The sequence below is a fragment of the Notolabrus celidotus genome, chromosome 6, assembly GCF_009762535.1.
Source record: "Notolabrus celidotus isolate fNotCel1 chromosome 6, fNotCel1.pri, whole genome shotgun sequence".
Taxonomy (NCBI): Eukaryota; Metazoa; Chordata; class Actinopteri; order Labriformes; family Labridae; genus Notolabrus; species Notolabrus celidotus.
In genome coordinates this window covers 27229296-27248159 of record NC_048277.1, presented here as the reverse complement: position 1 = coordinate 27248159, position 18864 = coordinate 27229296, and the positions used below count along the sequence as shown (strand labels likewise).

General features: G+C 41.4%; 1 protein-coding gene across 4 annotated transcripts in view; it reads right to left on the bottom strand.

The window, feature by feature from the left end:
* The window catches only part of LOC117814763 (contactin-1a-like), an 86231-nt gene that overhangs the window by 5788 nt on the left and 61579 nt on the right, over nt 1-18864 (bottom strand). For all 4 annotated transcript variants that reach the window (XM_034686258.1, XM_034686261.1, XM_034686259.1 and 1 more), the window contains 14 exons: nt 18356-18451; nt 17137-17343; nt 14696-14795; nt 14082-14263; nt 13689-13813; nt 13077-13194; nt 12591-12738; nt 11544-11671; nt 10676-10848; nt 9724-9847; nt 4148-4309; nt 3685-3834; nt 3039-3109; nt 160-394 (listed from right to left, as the gene is read on the bottom strand). In XM_034686258.1, coding sequence (XP_034542149.1) covers nt 160-394; nt 3039-3109; nt 3685-3834; nt 4148-4309; nt 9724-9847; nt 10676-10848; nt 11544-11671; nt 12591-12738; nt 13077-13194; nt 13689-13813; nt 14082-14263; nt 14696-14795; nt 17137-17343; nt 18356-18451 — 2019 coding nt within the window. The remainder of the gene's footprint in view (nt 1-159; nt 395-3038; nt 3110-3684; nt 3835-4147; nt 4310-9723; nt 9848-10675; nt 10849-11543; nt 11672-12590; nt 12739-13076; nt 13195-13688; nt 13814-14081; nt 14264-14695; nt 14796-17136; nt 17344-18355; nt 18452-18864) is intronic.

Genomic DNA, 18864 nt, shown 5'->3' with positions numbered 1-18864 from the left:
ATTGAAATAGCAGAGTGTTGGCACACTGAAGAGTTCCTGCTTCTCTGTGATGGTGAGAAAACAGAGGCAGGCTGATCTGTGACATTGTTTTGGGATCACTTTGGAGTGTTTCCTTTTTACTCTGCAGCGTAGAGAGCTGTGAATCTCTTCCGTGCTTACCGTCCTGCGCTGAATAGATGGCAGCTGTTAGGCTGAAGGGTCCCTCTCCTTGGTTGTTGAACGCTTTGACTTTCACTTGATACTCTGTCGACGGAGGGATGTTGGGGTCTTTGTGGATGTAGCGCTGAGCCTGGGGGTCTGCCACCGTCACCTTCATCCACTCGTTTTCGCCTTGTGGTTTAAAGGCCACAATGTAGCCAAAGTTAGGCCCGTAGTAGTACTGTGGCTGTACAGGCTGAAGACAGAAACATCAATCGATCACGTTAATGTGGAAGATGTTTGACGTGACACACTTATCAAGCTTGCATGCCTCTTCTCACGTCAGAGTTTGCACTTTGCATATCATACCTCATCCACTAATACCAGGACAGCAAGCACGACAAACTCCTCTAATCATTAATGTTTACATACTTTTCAGTCAAATAAAAGTCTAAAGACACTCTGTGAGTTTATCCCTCAAGATCCGTCTTGCTGCCTCCTTTCCTCTGTCTGCACTCTGACTTTATTGACACACCAGATGTTAAGAGGACATGCCTGCGTTAGTCACTGCTAACCACTGCTTGGGAGTTTAAGGCGATGCCTCAGCCAAACAAAAGGTAATTTTCTGATAAAAGCTCATTAATAAACGGTTGCACAGAGGAAATGGAGGATAATGATTCAGCCCAGGCATTGATTTCTGTTGATAGGAATCGCTGTTTTTGGTATAAAGTAGTATTAGTGGTTTGAGTTGAAGCCTGTTTTGTGATATTTTTCCTGAACGTTCTCTTCACTGCATTTTTTCTGCTTAAGCAATACATTCATATCTTCCAAAAAAACTGAAACTTGTGATCAGGTTCCCAAAGTGTGGGTTGGGACCCCTTCGGAGGTCACGAGACACTAATGGGGGGTCAGAGAAGTCGCTAGATGTTTTTTTTTTCCTTTTCAACCCTCCTGTTATGTTTGTTTCTCAGGAACAAAAATAATGTTCCTTGGGTCAACTTGACCAGGGTAATATTCAATTATCCAAAAGTGTCAGAACCCCAAAAATCCCAATACAGTTTTTTAAAATCTCATTATTAACTCCATTACTAACCATTTAAATCAATATTTACTGCAATGGTGTTCTTTAATTCTCACAGATCATGGTTCAATGAGGATAACTCACTCGTTTTTCATGTTTGTGTTTGTGATTAGGGGGAAATATGTCACACAGTTGCAAAGAAAAAAATAGTATTTGACACTTAAGACTCCTTTTAGCCTCCACTTTGACTGCTGGGTCAAGTTGACCCATGAACAGTATCTATGTAATATAAACATGCAGGCGGGGTTGCAAATATGTTAAATGAACCATTTTTATTTTATATGTTGATTACGCTAATTAAGTCAAGCAGAAAAAGTTTCATACCAAAAAAATACTTTTTACTCCATTTTTATATTACTTTTAAACTTTGAAATGGGTCAATGTGACCTGTAACATAACAGGAGGGTTAAGTTAATTGCATATTTTATCCATTACTGTAAAAATATCAACAAACAAAAAATAGTTGTTCAATTGAAACAATGTCATTAGTTTTCTGCCATTCTTTGTTGCCAGATGACTCTTCAGTGGGTTAGGGTTAGTTTAAAATTAACAAAAGTATCAGCAGCAGCAGGTTAAAAACACATGTAAGGATGAAGGACGGAGCAACATCTTATGACTTTGAGGGACAGTGGGGGCCATGGACTGAAAAGTTAGGGAACCCCTGCCTTAGGGTGCGTATAAGGTGTATATCAAATAGATTTATATGATCTGTTTTCGCTTTATTTCAAGTGATAGGCAAATTAAGCCTTGTGAAGCTTTGGGGCGTTCTCTCAATTTGTGTTGATGGCCTGTGAAACTAATAGCAGCCCTTGTAGTAACAGTCTGAAGCACCCTCTTACCTCGCTGAGTCAGAGCTGCATGAGGATTAAGTTTATTTTCTACAGTCTATGGTTTAGACTGACCCTCTCGCTCCGACTACCTAACCCCGTTTATAACCGTTCCTGTGTGCGTGAATGCCCAACAAGTAAGTTGTGTGTCCTGTTATTATAAAGAGACGGAGAACTGACTTTTTCCCGTCCGCAGGCATTCATATGTGTTACTTGATAAACTCCTGAAAGAGCAATTAGACGCCACGAGCGCGATCACCTATATAATCCTGTTTCTGTTCATTTCATGTTAAATTGAATAAATATGTTAAATTAAACAAATTTGAGATATTTTTTAAATTAATATTTATCACTACATAAAAACACAAAAGTACCGAAAATTGGTAGCGTTGAGTACCGGTACCGATTCCCAGGTACCGGGTATTGGTACCGTATCGGTTCAAATGTGAAAGGTACCCATCCCTACCAGTAACGTAACATTTCTTTGATACAAGCTCTGACACTCTGAACTCAAACCTTGGGGTTCATTCAAGGAATATAAGCTTTGGAGCTTAAGCATCACGTGCCCCTCTATATTTATTCCTCAGCCATTTAATAGATCTTTGATGATGTCATGCATGTCTATATTTTCAGAATAACAGTCCTGGAAAAACCTGCTTTGCCAGAATGTTAATATTTATAAAATGAAATAAATACATCAGAGTCATGAGCAGTGAGACCTATGAGGCGTATTTTCCAGACTTTTTTTTATCATTAAATCATATTTGTGCTTTGTTGTTCTTTCTCTTCTCTTTCTCTTCTAAGTATCATTTTGTCATTTTTGTTTTAAAGACTTCTTTTAAATCAAGTTCATCATGAAGTCATATTTAGAAAAGCCACTCTCTTGGACTGAAAGTAAGGTGAGATAACAGCAGCATGTCTCCTTCCTGAGAGCGTTTACATGAGCTCATGACCCTGTTCCCCCCTGAACACAGTGGAAAGTCCAGACCTACCGTCCATGTGATGATCAGCTCTCTGCTGGTCCCTCCGCCCCCGCCAACGTCCGAGGGCGCCACCACAGGAACTACAACAATGAGACAGCAACAGCAAAACTCTGAAACCCACATGCTAAGAATCCACACAAACAACGCCAACCCACACAGGCTGTAACCTATCCCTGGCAGCCGAACTGAAACATCCTTCCTCTGCAAATACTATATCAATGTCTGCTCCTGTGCCAAATGCAACACCTTAATGTCAGTGTGGGAACGCGGCCATCGAAGAGACAGAGAGGCAAAAGTTCTCTTGTTTTGCCTTGAGCCGAGTCGCTCGCGCTCAAATGATGATTATTTTTTTAAGAGGGGTTACTGCAGGCCTGTGATTTCCATTTTATAATTGAATTTCAGTATACAGTTTCAGCAAAGTGCTCATTTGTAGAGGTTTGTGTGGTTAGTTTGGCAGCGTGCTCCTGCTGTAGGAAGTACAGACTGATGGGGTTTCTGCTGACTCATTTCTACAGGGATACTTAGCATATGTAAACAGTGCTATAATGGAATTATGAAGAATAAAAGCAGAGCGGAAAGCTGGACCGTGGGGACCGAACCTCCATGACCTTTCAAGGTGCACTGCCTTTATACCAAAGCTAGGACAGGATCTTACCTGCTTCCAGGGTTTTCTCTTTAGGTGACGGACTGCTTGGCTCTCCTGTCCCCAGAGTGTTGGTGGCGATCACCCTGAACTCGTACTCTAGCCAGGGGAACAGATCCTCCACTGTGGCCTTCTCTGTGTTCCCCTCTACATCTGTAGGAGCTGGAGAGAAATGCACAGATTGTATTTTACTAACATGATGTACTAACACGCCAAAACGATGGTATGTTAAAACACTGCAGTCCAGGTTGTGCTGCCCCACACAGTATTCTTAAAATAACAAAGGCGCTTTATTTTTAGAAGCCAGTCTGTGAGGTGGATTTAATTACATTGCAGCCATTTTTAAGAGACATGAACCACCATGTAGTCCTGCAGTATCACTATGTGGCATGACCCAAATTATTATTACACCAGAGCCAGCTTAGCATTAAACTAACAGTGTTTATTTGACCAAGCGCTGCACTGGAATTCTCACATGTAGTGGCGGTCTTCCAGACATCCTTAGAGAAGGAGTCCCTGTACTGGATGGTATATTTGGAAATGGGGCTGTGGTTGTCTGCCCCGCGGCTCCACTGCAGTGTCACAGTCTTGTCAGTTGTGTTCATCACTCGCACCCCACCTGGGGCACCGGGGGGACCTGGGGTGAGGGGAAGAAAAAAAAAGCACAAGAGACAAGCAGAAGGTGTTGTTTGATGGGTGATAAAAACAAGTGCCACTGTCCTTTAGCCTGAAGTTCACAAGTTCAAAATCACACAAGTGCCCACTTTGGCTTGTCCCTCAGGCAGATAGTGAGTGTCCTACTTGTTCACAAACTGTAGACAGCGAGAGAGAGAGAGAGAGAGAGAGAGAGAGAGAGAGAGAGAGAGAGAGAGAGAGAGAGAGAGAGAGAGAGAGCGTTATTAAAGGAGCTTTATCTTTATTCAAGCTCGTGGAGAAATTCTTGGCAAAAGTCCTGAGCCCTTTAATAACTTTATCCTCAGCACCAGAATGCAAAGAGACCTCTGTTTGACTCGTGTGTAACCCAGGAAAGCACATCAACGCCCCTTAAATTTCTTCTTTTTTTAGTCTCTCCTTTAAAGGCTTGTAGATTAACACATTAAAGCTGAGCAACCAGTGACATACATGACCTAGAGCTAGAGCGAAAGCGTTTGAATCCAATGTTTCTCTTGGTCCTCCAGCTCATTTTGATTCTTCCTTTTGGAACATAAAAATGTCCTAATAGAAAACCCAGACTGTGTGAGGGTTAGCCTCCCAAACCCACAGCTTCTGAAATCAGCCAGGATTTACTCTTTCCAAGTCATGAATATGAGCCAAGACATGTAAGGCGATTAAACAGCCCAAAGTGGACAGGCCTTAAGCTTCTACTTTCCTGTAAGAGTCAGGAGAGAGAGAGCGAAGCATGGAAAAATGACTCTCAATGAAGAGGTGAAATATCATGCAAACTTAGCCATGTTTGCACAACACCATGTTGCATAGATGCTTGGATGTCAATGTGTTACAAAATGATAACATACACATTGAGCAACTTTTGAACGTCTATATTTAAAGTATATTCAGATATCTGTAAGAGAAAACTTCCGACCATTCTAATGTAATTGCGTTTGCATCACTGACAGCACGGAGGTTGATCCTTGTTAAATGGAAAGCTGCTTGTCCTCCCTCCTTCATACAGTGGATTAAAGAAGTCATGATTTGCCTTCAAATAGAAAAGTTAAGATTTATGTTGAAGGGTTCACTTGGTAGATATAACCGGACATGGATGCCATTTATTGAATGTGTAAAGAAACTGTCATTCCCAGCAACTTAAAGCAACATATGTCTGTGAGGTGGTATTCAGACCTGATCATGTGGTAGAATGTAAATGTCCCTGTTTCCTAACTGTGTTTTCTTGATCTCCTTTAAATCTAATAACAGTGATTTATGTACCCTGTTGTACCTTACGGCTGAAGTGTCTTGTTTTTTTTGTTTTTTTTTTAATTTGTTTGATTTTAGTTTATTTGTATGAATGTGTGTATAGGGGAGAACGGGGTTGGTTGTCACACTCGTTATATCTCGCCACCAGAGGGCACTGTCTCTCAAATTGGGGTAAGGACATTTCCAGAATTAGGATCAGAGCCCACCTACATAGTCTTCTCTGGAGTAAGACAGCTGAACTTGAGGTGAGAGGACTTTTTTTCCAAGTCAATTTGTAAATATTCAGCTCCTCAGTATTTTTCTTCTAGGCTTTTAAACGATTTGTTTATAACAAAACAAGTGGTACCCTTACAAAGTGTGAGGGGAAATCTATAGTTTAGATTTTTATTAGCTAGCTAACTACTTGTTAGATGTTTGCTAGCCTTGATGCTAGCAAAAAAATCCAGTTGGGGTTGGTCGTCACATTCTCTTTGGGGTTGGTTGTCACATGTAACGCCTAGTTGAGTAAGCCATTATTGTGAGGCCTATTTGTTTTGTTCTAGGCTGGCCTGAAGATGTGTTTCCTGTTCATGTTCCTTGCTCATTTTATGTTAAAATGTATTAAGTTATGTAGGCCTATCACTTGTCAGTTCAATTAAACTTTCAAATTTAGTTCTGCCTTCTTGCCTTTTTAAAAATATTTTTCCCATTGAAATACCATTGTGACAACCAACCCCACAGTGTGACAACCATCCTCGTAATGGGGTTGGTTGTCACAATGTGTCAGAGTGTCTTTGATAGTTAATTGCCTCTTTTTTACATTGAGTTGGAAAATTAGAGGGATACACATTTTAAGCCAACACCTTCAATTTAATGTAGGAATGACTAATGAAAGATGTTTGGATGATAAGCAATCATCAAAACAGTAAAAAGTGTGACAACCAACCACGTTCTCCCCTACATATCTCTATGTCTATAAATAATTAATCTATGTCTAATTTATTTCATTTAGGTTATTTTTTTGTTGTATGTAATTTGTTTAAAGTCGTGACCAATCATTTAATGCCAGGTGTTGGCAATACTACTACTCTTATAAAAGAAAATGTGAAAAATAAAGTGTTAAAAAAAAAAAGATAACATGTTACCAGCTGACGTACTCTATCACAGGAAGTTTAATAAAGTTTCTAAATAGTTTTCCTGATTCACAGACGCCTGGATTAACAAAGGCTCATTTCAACGTCACATCAGGAAGGATGGTAACTCAATGCTACAAAAACAGCAGCCGTCATATGAAAACACCTCTTCTACCTATCTCAAATCTCAACTAATAACACACTACAGGTGCAGAGCTGTGTGTTTTAGCTCATACAATCCCCGACAACAGATCTGCTTCCTCATCCGACGTGATTAATGGCTGTCTTTCATCCCTCCCCGCAGCCCAGACTGTTGGCATTTGGCGCTCCATTAGGGCCTGTGTTTTGGTTCCACTGTGGGGAAACGTCACAGTCAGCTGCTGCGCGTTCACCTGGCTATCTGTCAGCACCTGCTCAGAAAGAAGAAGTGATGGCAGCACACGCAGGGCAAAACAAGGATCACTGGCATCCAGATCACTGCTGCAGTTCTTGAGCTCATATCTGAAGAGACGCTTTGTCCGCATGTTTCAAGGCCTGAGCGGGAAGGCTGTAAAGGCAAGCTGTCGCTCATCACGAAGAGGAGGGCGAAAACAAAGTCTGATGAATCATCCAGGTGGTGAAATGCAGTCAATGACAGACAGCAGTGAGGAAGTTTGGCTGAGTGTATTTAGTGAGTGTTGATGTGTGGACGTGGCAGGAGGAACAATCACCCAAATCAGCAGCACTGTATCAAAACACTGTGGTGAAAAGATAAGAAATCTATGATGTTCTGCCATCCAGTCATCACATACTCATCCAACGTATTACACAACCAATAAGTATTTGTTGTGCAATGCCAGAACTCTCTGGAGTGTTTCTTTTATTCTGCTTTAATGAAGACAAGAGGGAGCTGACATTTAATTCAATACACTTCTTAATGACACAAAGAATGTTTGTTCCATCCAGTTTCATCAAGTCCAACGCTCGTTTTAATAACACACAGCCTGTAACCAAGACTCAGAGAAAAACTTTTCTGCAAATCTTGACGTATTATTTGCAAAGTTACTCTGCCTGGCTGCACATGGCAGATTTATGGAATAAGCATAACTCAATTTGCAATGTGTCAACATGAACAGAAATGGGATCCTCAGGCAAGGCTGCTCAGAAAGCCAGTTATTGGTGTCTAGATGCAGCAGCCTTGAGACAGTGAGAGTCTCTGTCTGCTGCACAGGGACACAGGGAATTTCTCTTTTTAGCTTTTTGTGGACACTATTTGTTATACTTTGTGTCAGGTGTAAGTCTCACTCCTGACAGATAATCTGGCAAAAAGAAAAGTTAGAGATCTTCTTTTTTCTTTTTTCTCCCATCATGCCCTTGTGTCATCGGTCTTCATTATCCAGTTCCCCTGCACACATGCACTCTCACCTGGCAGGGTAAAACCTAATGAGCTTGGTCAGTATTAAAAAGTCTTGTGTTTGGTTTCATAAGATTTCTGGATAAATACTTGGCTTTGAAATTATTTTTCTACCCAAATTATTCCATTAATGAGCAACTAACAAAGTCCAAGTCTTTCTAATACACTAAATATGTCCGGCATGTGCGGGCATGTTTGATCAGATTTACCTGCCAATCCTCAACACAAGACCAATTGTTGTTGTGCTGTAATGCAAATGTTGCTTTTCCTAATAAGTGCACAGAAAGGTGGCGCTGTTGGCCTAGCGGTTCAACGCACGCCCCATATACAGAGGCTATAGACCTCGTCGCAGCAGTTGGAGGACCATTTGCTGCATGTCGTCCAGCGCTCTGTGCTCCTCACATTTCCTGTCTCTCTTCAGCTGTGCGATTCATCAAAGGCAAAAAAACCAAAAATATAACTTATAAAGTAATTGCACAGAATTGTAATCAGCGGAGACCCCATATTTAATTTGTTTAATCAAATCTTGAATGATACTTTAAGACTGGAGCAACGCACCTATAACTTAAAGAATGAAGGGGATATATTTTTGGAAACATTGGAGCTGTTTAAGGACCTCTGACCAATCACTCCGCAAAGCCCGGTGTACTCTGGCCTTATGAACTGTGACAAAAGGGAGAGCTGCTTTATCTACTTATTTTTTTATTTATTGTTTTTATTTAGTTGTTATTTTCTTTAACTTATTTTGGCTGTCAGGATTATTACTATTTCTTCTTATTACTAATTTTATATGTACATATCATGCGGAAGTGCTAAAAACTGCAGTTCATCGAGGATCTGCTTGAGGCTGGCTCCAGAAGTACCGGAAGTCACATACACATGAATGGGAAAAAGACGATCTTTACAGCAGAAGTAAACATGTTTACAGCCTGGTACAAAAGACGAGTGTAATCTGGATAGCTCATTTCTCGAGCTGCTCTCACTGTGAGGGGGGTGAATTTTTTTCTAACGCAGCAATTTTGAAGATATTGAGATTACAAGTCTTCCAATGAGAGGCACAGCTGCCTGCAGGAACACTGTAGCTGTTGGCTAGGAGGCTCAAACTCCACCTCTTTACGTCACACTGGCTCGACAACAGCAGTATGGCTGCCGGCGACGATTGGCCTCAAACAGCTCTCCAGAAACAGATGGGTGACGTCATGGATCCTACGTCCATATTTTATACAGTCTTGGTACATATACGTGTGTATATATATATATACTGTACTTCTTTTTGTATCCTGTTACTGAGTCTGTTTTTTTTTATTATTTTACTTTTTCTTTCAGAGGGACTTTGTCTTTAGAATATTAAATGTTATATATTCAAAAATTAATAAAAACAATATTGAAAAAAATGAAAATAAGTCCACAGAAAGAAGTGAAATCATCACCTTACAACCAATGACTTCAAACCAGCGAAGAGAGCACAGAAAAAACAGCAAATACAGTGTAAACTGAATAAAACTAAGAACTTTGACAGAGAAACTGTGTTTATGTAACATTTGATCAATTTTGTTCTTCAGAGTTTTAAACATGTTTTATCTCTATTCTTGTTTGCACCTGTGTGCTGTAATAACACCACTTCTGACTCACCTCTGACAACCAGGTGGGCGGAGGCGGTGATGTTGTCAACGTGGGTCTGTGCATTGCAGGTGTAGCGCCCAGCGTGCTTCAGCTGGGCGTTCTTGATCATCAGCTCGCCGTTTGAGCTTCCGTTCTGCACAAAACCACACAGCAGACAACAGCACAACATCATCCATCATGTGGAAAAGCTTTTTTCATGGCATGTGTAGGCAAATTATAATGTTTGGTATTTCCTCCCTGAGCCTGAAAATCATGTTAAAAAAAAAAGGGGATAGCAATGTTATTATGGAGAATTAAATTAATCTCTCAGGAGCAGAGGGGCTGAGATATCCAATTAGGTGAACCGGACATAGCCCTCAGCTAGCGGCTGTCACTTCTGCTCTTGTGCAGAAATGTCAAGCGTCACATCGTTCTGCTTTGCTCCACTCTGCACACTCACAGGACAGGAAAAGAGTAAGAAAGTACATGACGACTTGAAAGTTGGTTTAAGAGAACCACACAGACAGTATTAGGTAGAATCAGACTCCGGTTTTACGAGGGGAAAATCCTCCTTGTGTACAAAAATTGGTCGACATCAATCATGATTGTAATACGCTGTTTGCCTAGCAGGCACAGAGACAAATGGGAAATGCTAACCACTAACTTCTGGTTAGAGCTGCTCCAGGGAGAGTAGGCCATGTCAACAATAATGGCTGTTAGCTGGAATTACTATTAAACTGTAACAAAATGCACTCCTCCACTCAGGGGCTGGATGTGAAATGGCTTTTATAGTCATATTAAGCTAAAGTAGGCTGAACTGTTCTGATTCAGGTATTCAAATAAATGTCCAGCAGACCTTGATTTGACCTGAATGAACTCCATTCTACAGCTCACTATTCCCCCTTTGGAAAACAAAGCCTTAATTTGATTATTTCTGTGGTTTACTCTTTAAAATCACCACTTAACCAGCATGATGTCTCACCAGAGTGCGCTCATAATGTTGACTGTCCTTGTGTAGATCAATCACTCGGCCGTCCAGGGACCAAATGAATGTGATGTCCAGAGAGGGGTCATGTGATGCGCCGCACTGCATCCAAGTGGTCTCACCCACTTTGACGTCAGCGTTAGATGGAGTCAAGGTGATCTTTGTGGACTCTGGGGGACAAACACAAGAGCATCAGGGTTTAGAGCTGTGGAGAAAAAAAAGAGGTCATGAAGCTGCTGGAACCTCATTTAGGTTATTAAGTGTTTGTTTTAATAGGAGAACAAAAAAGGGGAAAAAAGTTGAGTGTGTGTGTGGGATTGTTGAGCAGTCACATAGTGGAAAGAGAAATGATTATAGGGTGTTTGTATGAGGTGGCCAGGATTGTGCAATATGCAGCTATGTCCAGAAGAGGGCAGGAAAGAGCTGTGCAACAAGCACAACGGGAGCAAAACTGGGGGGGAAAAAAACTGTTGACAGCAGAGATTGCATGAGCAGAGAAAAGAATGACAAGCAAAACAACACAATATATATATAACGATTTGTCAGTCATCAAACCATCTGAATCACAAAAGTCTTCATTTTTCATTGGACGCTTCTTCCCCGTCTCTTGTCTCATCACATCTGCTCTAAAAGCAAACTCCCTCTCGCCTCTGCCTTAAGGGAACGACTGAATGTCCACCAGCAGCGTGCTTAAAGGGCAATTATTCAACAACAGCACACACTTGGAGGTCGGGGCTGTTTGGTGGGATGGAGAGTGACAGGAGTGACGGACAGGGACATTGACAGGGAAGGGAAAAGCAATTGAAACTGTCCTGGAGACATCACAAAATAAGAAGGTTTAAAGAGAGTGATGGACGGAGCTTGCCTGTAACCAGCAGAGCGCCAGTGCTGTTGGCCTTTCCTCTGTCGTTCTCAGCGAAACAGGTGTACCGGCCTTCGTCTGCACGGGTCACGTTGAGGATCTCCAGACTCCCATCCTCCCAGATGAAAACCCTGAGGAGAAACCAGAATTAAGCCTTCACACACTGACAAGAGAAAGAGCAGCATGTTATAAAATATTCAGTGCAATATGGAGGTCAAAAGTCCAGTGTATGTTATTCCATGGGTGTGTGGATGATTAAAAGTGATGAAGGTGCTTGACAGCTCTGTAATGGATATTTGGTTTGCAAAGGAAGGAAGTGACAAATAAAAGATTGAACTTGAAACTGCCCAGAGAGGTAGAAGATTGAAATGTGCTCAAGTCTGTAACAATGTTTGATTCATATTTCGCTGCATATTTCATATTCATGCATGGCAAACAGCATCATGCCAGCTGCCCCGTCACTACTCCACACACCCTCACTTTCCCCCAGACGGCCTCCGTAGAGAGCATTAGGAGGCATATGCTGTATGGTAATTTCGCCGCTGCTCCTCCTCTGTATGACTTCCACCGTAGTGCATGTGCGGTTGTGTGTAGGGTGGAGGGGGAAAGAAAGAAGGCGTTGGGGGTCTCGGAGCTCAAAGATTAGGCGTGTTCAGTCATTGAGGAGCACAAGACGTGGGTTTACACATCCAGTCTGTAAAAGCTGATGAGTCTCAGAATGAGCTTAATGTCAACCAATGACAGACAGCGAAGCTCAACACTTAAGACTTCCCAGGCATGGGGAGTAGATTTTGAAGATCTAAAGCTTATTTAGATTCACAAAATCACTAAATGGTTGTATTTTTTTTTCCACCACTCCTCAGATATTTGTCCTTGAGTTACTATGACCCAGATGTGTCACACAGTCACAGCAGGAAAAGGGTTACATTTCCGGTTTTACTACAGCGGAACAATTTACCCTGAAAGGCTTCTGACAGAATAAATACCCACTAAATATTAACATATCAGATGACTGGAGGAAGTGTGCCATCTTATTAAGAGACTGCTCACCTGGTTGAGTTGGACAGCAGCTCTGTGTCTTTGCTCCAGGAGAAGCTCGGCTTTGGAGCCGCTTTGGGTCGACACTGTATCACCACCCGGCCGTTTCTCGCTGCCAGGACTCTCTTCAGCGGGTTGTGTTTGAACGTTGGAGCACAGGCTGAGGAGGGAGAGTATGGATTATTCATCACAAACTTAGTAGAATATTAATTCCCCTCAGGCATGCCTCCTTTTATAACACATTTTCCATTCATAAAAATGCATCATGCTCTGATCAGTTATATTGTGCGCATGCTGATTTGAATGTCCGACAATTTTATAAACATTCTACATTCTTTATTTTGTCTCTCAGCTCAGTCAAAGTTGTTTTTTCATGATAAAATCTGACAACGCACTCCAGGAGTCGTAACAAGCTCCAATTAGTCAGCTCGAAACGCGACCTTTAAATCTCTGATGCAGCCATTTGTGCTTTGGCGGGGGCCAAAAAGCGTGACTCACCGAACACACGCAGCTCTGCATTGGCGTATATGATTCCATGAAGATTCTCCGCTATGCACTGATACATCCCTGAGTCGTCAAACGTCAAGCTGCTGAACCTCATTTCTCTCCTGTCAGTCTGCAGGAAATAACAGGAGTGAGAAGTGAAAATGTCATTCTGCATTTCATAACTTTCAGACACTTTAAATCTGATTACTTAGCGAAAGGTTGAAGGATCCGACTCAATCTGGTGATTGTCGACAGCCACAGAGTTACAGGTGACAACTAATTAATCTGACTAGGTGAGGGTTTCATTAATGTATGATGAGGCATTCAGTCGCTTTATTTCAAACAACCTCCCCCACTCTGCTGACACTACCTTCTACTCTCTGGGGTATTTTTTTCCAGCTTGATGACAGTTGTTTCTATGGAGGGTTACACAACCCACGCTGGCATTTGCTCAATAACAACAGGTACTTTTTCCTGACACAATGTTCACCCCGCAGTGCCAGCTTCCTTTCACTGCTGCACTACTGTAACAACCTGGGGCTGTATGTTGAACAGCTTCTTACAGCACAAGAGGGCTGTACAGTGAAAGCTTGATTGGTGCTTGGTTTATGAGCTGAAAATTACCAGTTCTCCATTTTTTAGCCAGCGGATGCGTGGTTTAGGTTTGCCACTGGGTATGCAGGACAGGGTGTATTCACTGTTGAGGTCTTTCTCTATGCTGCTGATGTGCTCCACCCACTCAGGATTAGCTGCAAATAATCAGAATGAGTTAGGAAAAATCAAAAAAATGACAAAGCTGCTGAATAATATATGATATGAAGTGAAACTTGAGGCATTTGAGTTGATGTTAGACATGAAAAACCTGATAAAATATGCCAGATACAGATTAAAAAAAAGGCTGGTGAGCATTCTCCACTCAATGCTCTTACCATATAAATAATACAGCTGATATTGAGTTTGAGTAAGTGTCATCAAATGATGAGAATCCAGAGAGAGTAAGGCTTATGTACTTCCTACCTTCTACAAACACACGTGCAGCATGGTAGTCCTTCCCTTTGGAGTTCACAGCCTCGCACTGGTAGGTCCCCTCGTCCTCAAACTGCACGTTGTACAGGTGCAGGTGAGCTCCGGCCATCCGCACCTCGTGATTGGCTGGAAGCTGCCCGCCTAACTTCTTCCAGCGGATCTCAGGGACAGGGCTGGGGAGGAAAGAGAGACAAATAAAGAGAGAGAAAAATAACATATCGGGCAGATTTCAACTTGTTATACATATGCGTCACTGCACTCAGGTCATCCCCATCCTGAACCGTGCTGTATGAATCATTTAGTGAAGAGGGGTGAATCTAAGAGACTGGATCAAGTTGTCTGTAGCTGATATCTGTGTGCTACTACACTGAAGGCACTGCTGCATTATTTGGATTCAGTTTTAACAGCACATTTACCTGAAGGAGTCAAACCTCCTCATTAGTTTGTGTATTTATTTAATCCTTGCAGACCTTCAACACGGCTTGAAAGGTAGAGGCTATCGCTCACTGGCTGACAGTAGGTTGCCATGAAACCTTTCAGTCCAGTCGGTGCACATTTCATACTGCACAAACAAACAGAAGTAAACAGCATACTCTGACACTTACTTTCCCAAGGCGAAGCACTCTAAGGTGATATTCTGCCCCACCAGCGCGGTGGTGTCTGGGAACTTGACTTTCAGGTCAGCAGGGTACTTCCTGATGGGACCTGAGAGGAATAACAACACACCTCAGTCATGACTTAGGTGCTAAACTATTTTTCCAGCTGCTGAGCCTGAAACAAATGTTACTTTCTACTGACTTTGTGCTGATTTTTAAACATCACAGAGGTTTAGAGGGTTTCTGAACAAACTGGGTCAAATGAAGTGAAAGATTCTGCATTTTAAAAAGCTTATAGGTTACCTTCACAAAGATTACATTTCCTGGGTTTACAGTCTCAAGCTGGTTTCAACAGTGATTTGGGTTATGATGTTTACATGGAACTTGAGTAACAATGTTGTCTGCTTATGCTCTATACCAGAAGTATTTAGGTTTCTTGTTGTATTATCCCAGAACATTCTAGCGTCACTTCTTCACAACGTTTGTTTCTCACAGCCACAGCGAGAGGAGTCTGTGGTTTTTTTAATGAGGCTTGAAAACTTGATTTTGCCTCCGGCTTCGTCAGACACAAGATTTGCAGCTCTTCATTTGGAGCCTGGTGTTTCTCTAATTTGTCTTCATCCCAGCCACTCTGTAATTTCTGCTCTGAGTTACCTCAGCAGGTGGTTGAGTACCAGAATTTTAACAATAGTGCTGGACTGAATTTTCTAATCAGTGGGAGAAGAGCAAGCTGCAGAAGTTGTTTCCTTTATGTTGCTGGTTTCATGCTGTCACTTTTATTAAAACCTGGATTATTTTAAACATTGTTAGTCACACAAGTATTTCTGTTTGTTTAAAAGAGAACAGCATGAAAATAAGTTAAAAATAACTTCTAAAATGGAATGACTAATTAGACCCTGGATTTAGTTCTGACACGCTACAGCAGACAGGTTTCAGTCATAGCATCCCTGATACCATTCAGGTTTTTAGAACCTTAATAAGGGCTAATTCTAGTTTCTTAATCCAGGGTATGGTGTTTACATGCTAAACCTATACCCAGAACTGCAACAAACCACACCTTAGCTGTAAGGCTGGCATACATATTTACAAACTCTTAGTAAGAATAGAGATGATATGTATATCAGAGAATTAGCAGGATGACAAATGCTACTATAGTGTCTTATTTCCTCAAAGGAGTTAAAAAACCATCAAAGACAAAGAAGTTAAGAGTTAAATATGGGTCACATTTGACCCAAAGCGGATCATATACTATGCCCATGCATGAAAGAGCCCAAACAACAGGTCTGCTCTGTGCTCAGTCTGACAGTTCTATTCCAAACACGTGCCACAAGTGAAGCTGGCATAAGTTATATAACCATGAAAAGGACACCCTGATGGATTCTGGGAAGGCCCCCAGAGTCAAATGTTAAAATAGTTGTCTGTTCGTGCCTGTGCCTCTGACATACCAGCACACAGTGCATTAACAAACTAAGTACATCGCTGTAGAATCCCTGTCTCTAGGGCTGTTCATGTTCCAGTGAATTCATCATCTACATTCACCACTTTCATCTCTCTTTCTCTTTATCTCCCTCTACTTCTCTTTCCAAACCCAACATGGTGGAGGCAGATGGCTGTCTAACATGATTCTGGCTCTGCTCGAGGTTTCTACCTGTTAAAAGAAAGTTTGTTCTTGCTGCTGTAACTTTTTAAATGCTGCAAAGTGCTCTGCTCATGGTGGATTGAGATGAGATCAGACTGAGTATGTAAGATGGGACTGGATCTTATCCTGTCTTGATGTTGGGTCTTCGTTAATAATATAACATTGAGTACGGTCTAGACCTGCTCTGTAAAGCATCTTGAGATAACATTTGTTGTGACTTATATAAATAAAGATTGATTGATTGTGTATCAGTTGACTGAGTTATTTTACTGAAAACAGTTGTTTGATCTTATCTCAATGAAACAAGCATTGTTGGGATTAAACCTGATGCTCCTGAAGGGACAGGAAAGAAAAGTCAATGATGTTCTTTTGATGTAAGTAGTAAGAGTCCTTTCCCCTCTTTCTGAACTCATCCCTTTAAATAAAAAAAACAACGGTTAGGTCCTGATCTGTATCCACACATCATTACAATGGTATAACCTTAAGGATTCATGACTGTAATTCCCTTTTTAATGGAGCTTTTCAACACTATATATCTCAAAACCCCACAGATGTGTTCATGTTGAAGTGAGAGGTATTCGCTGCAGTGCGTTGTAAATGTTATTGCAGCCCACGTACCATACTGTGATCACTCTGGCGCAGGATAATTAAAAATAACCTAGATTTATACTTGGGGCTTTAACAGCACAGGCTGCATAACAGAAGAAAACATATCTTAACCTGCCTGAATGCGATCATGATTTACAAATTTGCAAAGACACACAAAAGCAGTTTGGGAGATGATAAGTCGAGGGATGGAAAAGGTACTAACGTTCAGCCAGAGGTACCAGGGGGATGTAGTTGGAGAAGACACTCTTGGAAATAGACGGGCTGGATGCGATGCAGGAGTAGTTGCCGCTGTCCGAGGAGTCAACTTTGGAGATATAGAGGTTCCCTGTTATCTGGGAGACAAAACGCCGCTTATCCAGCGGGATGAAGGTGGGGAATTCGTTGAGGATCCATCGGAATGAAAGCTCGGCTGCACAGAAAGAGACGCGACAACAATCTGTCAATCAAAAAACCCTGGACGCACGGAAAAACCTTTAGACAGAGCGGAGGGGATTCAGCTCCAGAGCGGCTGCTTTGAATAATCTGAATACATGCAAAACAAAAATAGCACAACTCTTCGGTGCTGTGGGTGATTTAGCATTCAAGCCTCAATTGACCTTTCAGATGAAATCTTATAATTCTTTTCGAGGAGAGACACAATAGAGGGATAACAGAAGCGCGCTGGCTTTGGGAGGCGATTCTGTTGCTTTTAAAAGGAAGTTAACAAAGCTTTCAGACTGTTTGAGGCGCATTAGCATGAATATGAAAATCTGTGAAAAGACGGATGTGGTGGACAGCAATGACTGTATTCCAGGAATATTAAGAGACGGCTTGATGGGCTCAGAGCTGAGGAAATGCAAATGCGGTTAGAAATTGAAGTAGGCCATATACGGGGCAGTAAAATGAGAGCAAACAACAACAACAACACTTATAATTACATATTAGCATGACGAAAAATGAAAACAAATTAAAACATTTTGTATTCTTTTTCTTATTACAACCCTGTAGGGGGAGACGTAAACCCAGCCTGGGGATAAACTGGGACAATGAGAATGAATACAAACTGAAAAAAATGATAATGAGAAAGCAACAAGGGCCGATGGTGTCGTTATTTTTATAACTCAGAGGACATTTAGAGGGACAATTTAATCCCAAAGCTAGCAGGGGTGTCTCTTAAACCAGTCAACCAAATATATGACATGAGTCAAAGCTGATATGGAAAGAGTTAGCACAGTCTCCTTTATGACTATGACAGGAATCACACGTTCATTTTGGACTTGTAGGAAAACCACTCAATCAAAGAAAGAGGAATAAATATTCACAGAGAGAAAACTAGAAAACAAAATGCTCCATCTGCCCACTTATCAGTCAGATGCTATTTTTTTAAGATAAAAGAGATGCAACACAATCTTTTAGTAACACTCAGCTATCACATCCTGTACCTGGATAATGTGGCGGGGGAGCACAGAGCAGCACTGCCCCCTGCCCCTCTTTGACGTACACCGACTCCCTCTCCTCTGAAGAGAAAAGATCAAGATCTGAGAAGAGAAAGACAAAAAAAGCAGTTTTTAAAGTCGAGAGTTTCTCTGAATTTGGACTCAGATTCATATTTCAACATCATTCAGAGCCTAGGAGTGTGTCCAGAGGTGTTTCACTGAGGCGGCATGATTAGGGCACTGACTGATGCGGGGTGGCATAAAGTACTCTATGTATGTACACGCGCACACAAATTAATAGCATTTATTGACCCTTTCTGTCTCCACTAATCATACCTTCTTCCATCAATTTTTTGCTTTGAAAAGTTACACAAAAGAATGACAACATAAACATTCTTAGGGAGACTCAAAAAGACTATGTATGTATGTTTTTTTGTTATTATTTGTTTATTTTTGTTTTTTTTAAAACTATTTTTTAAAGTGTTTTATGCTTTTTTTTGTTTCAACTTTTTTAT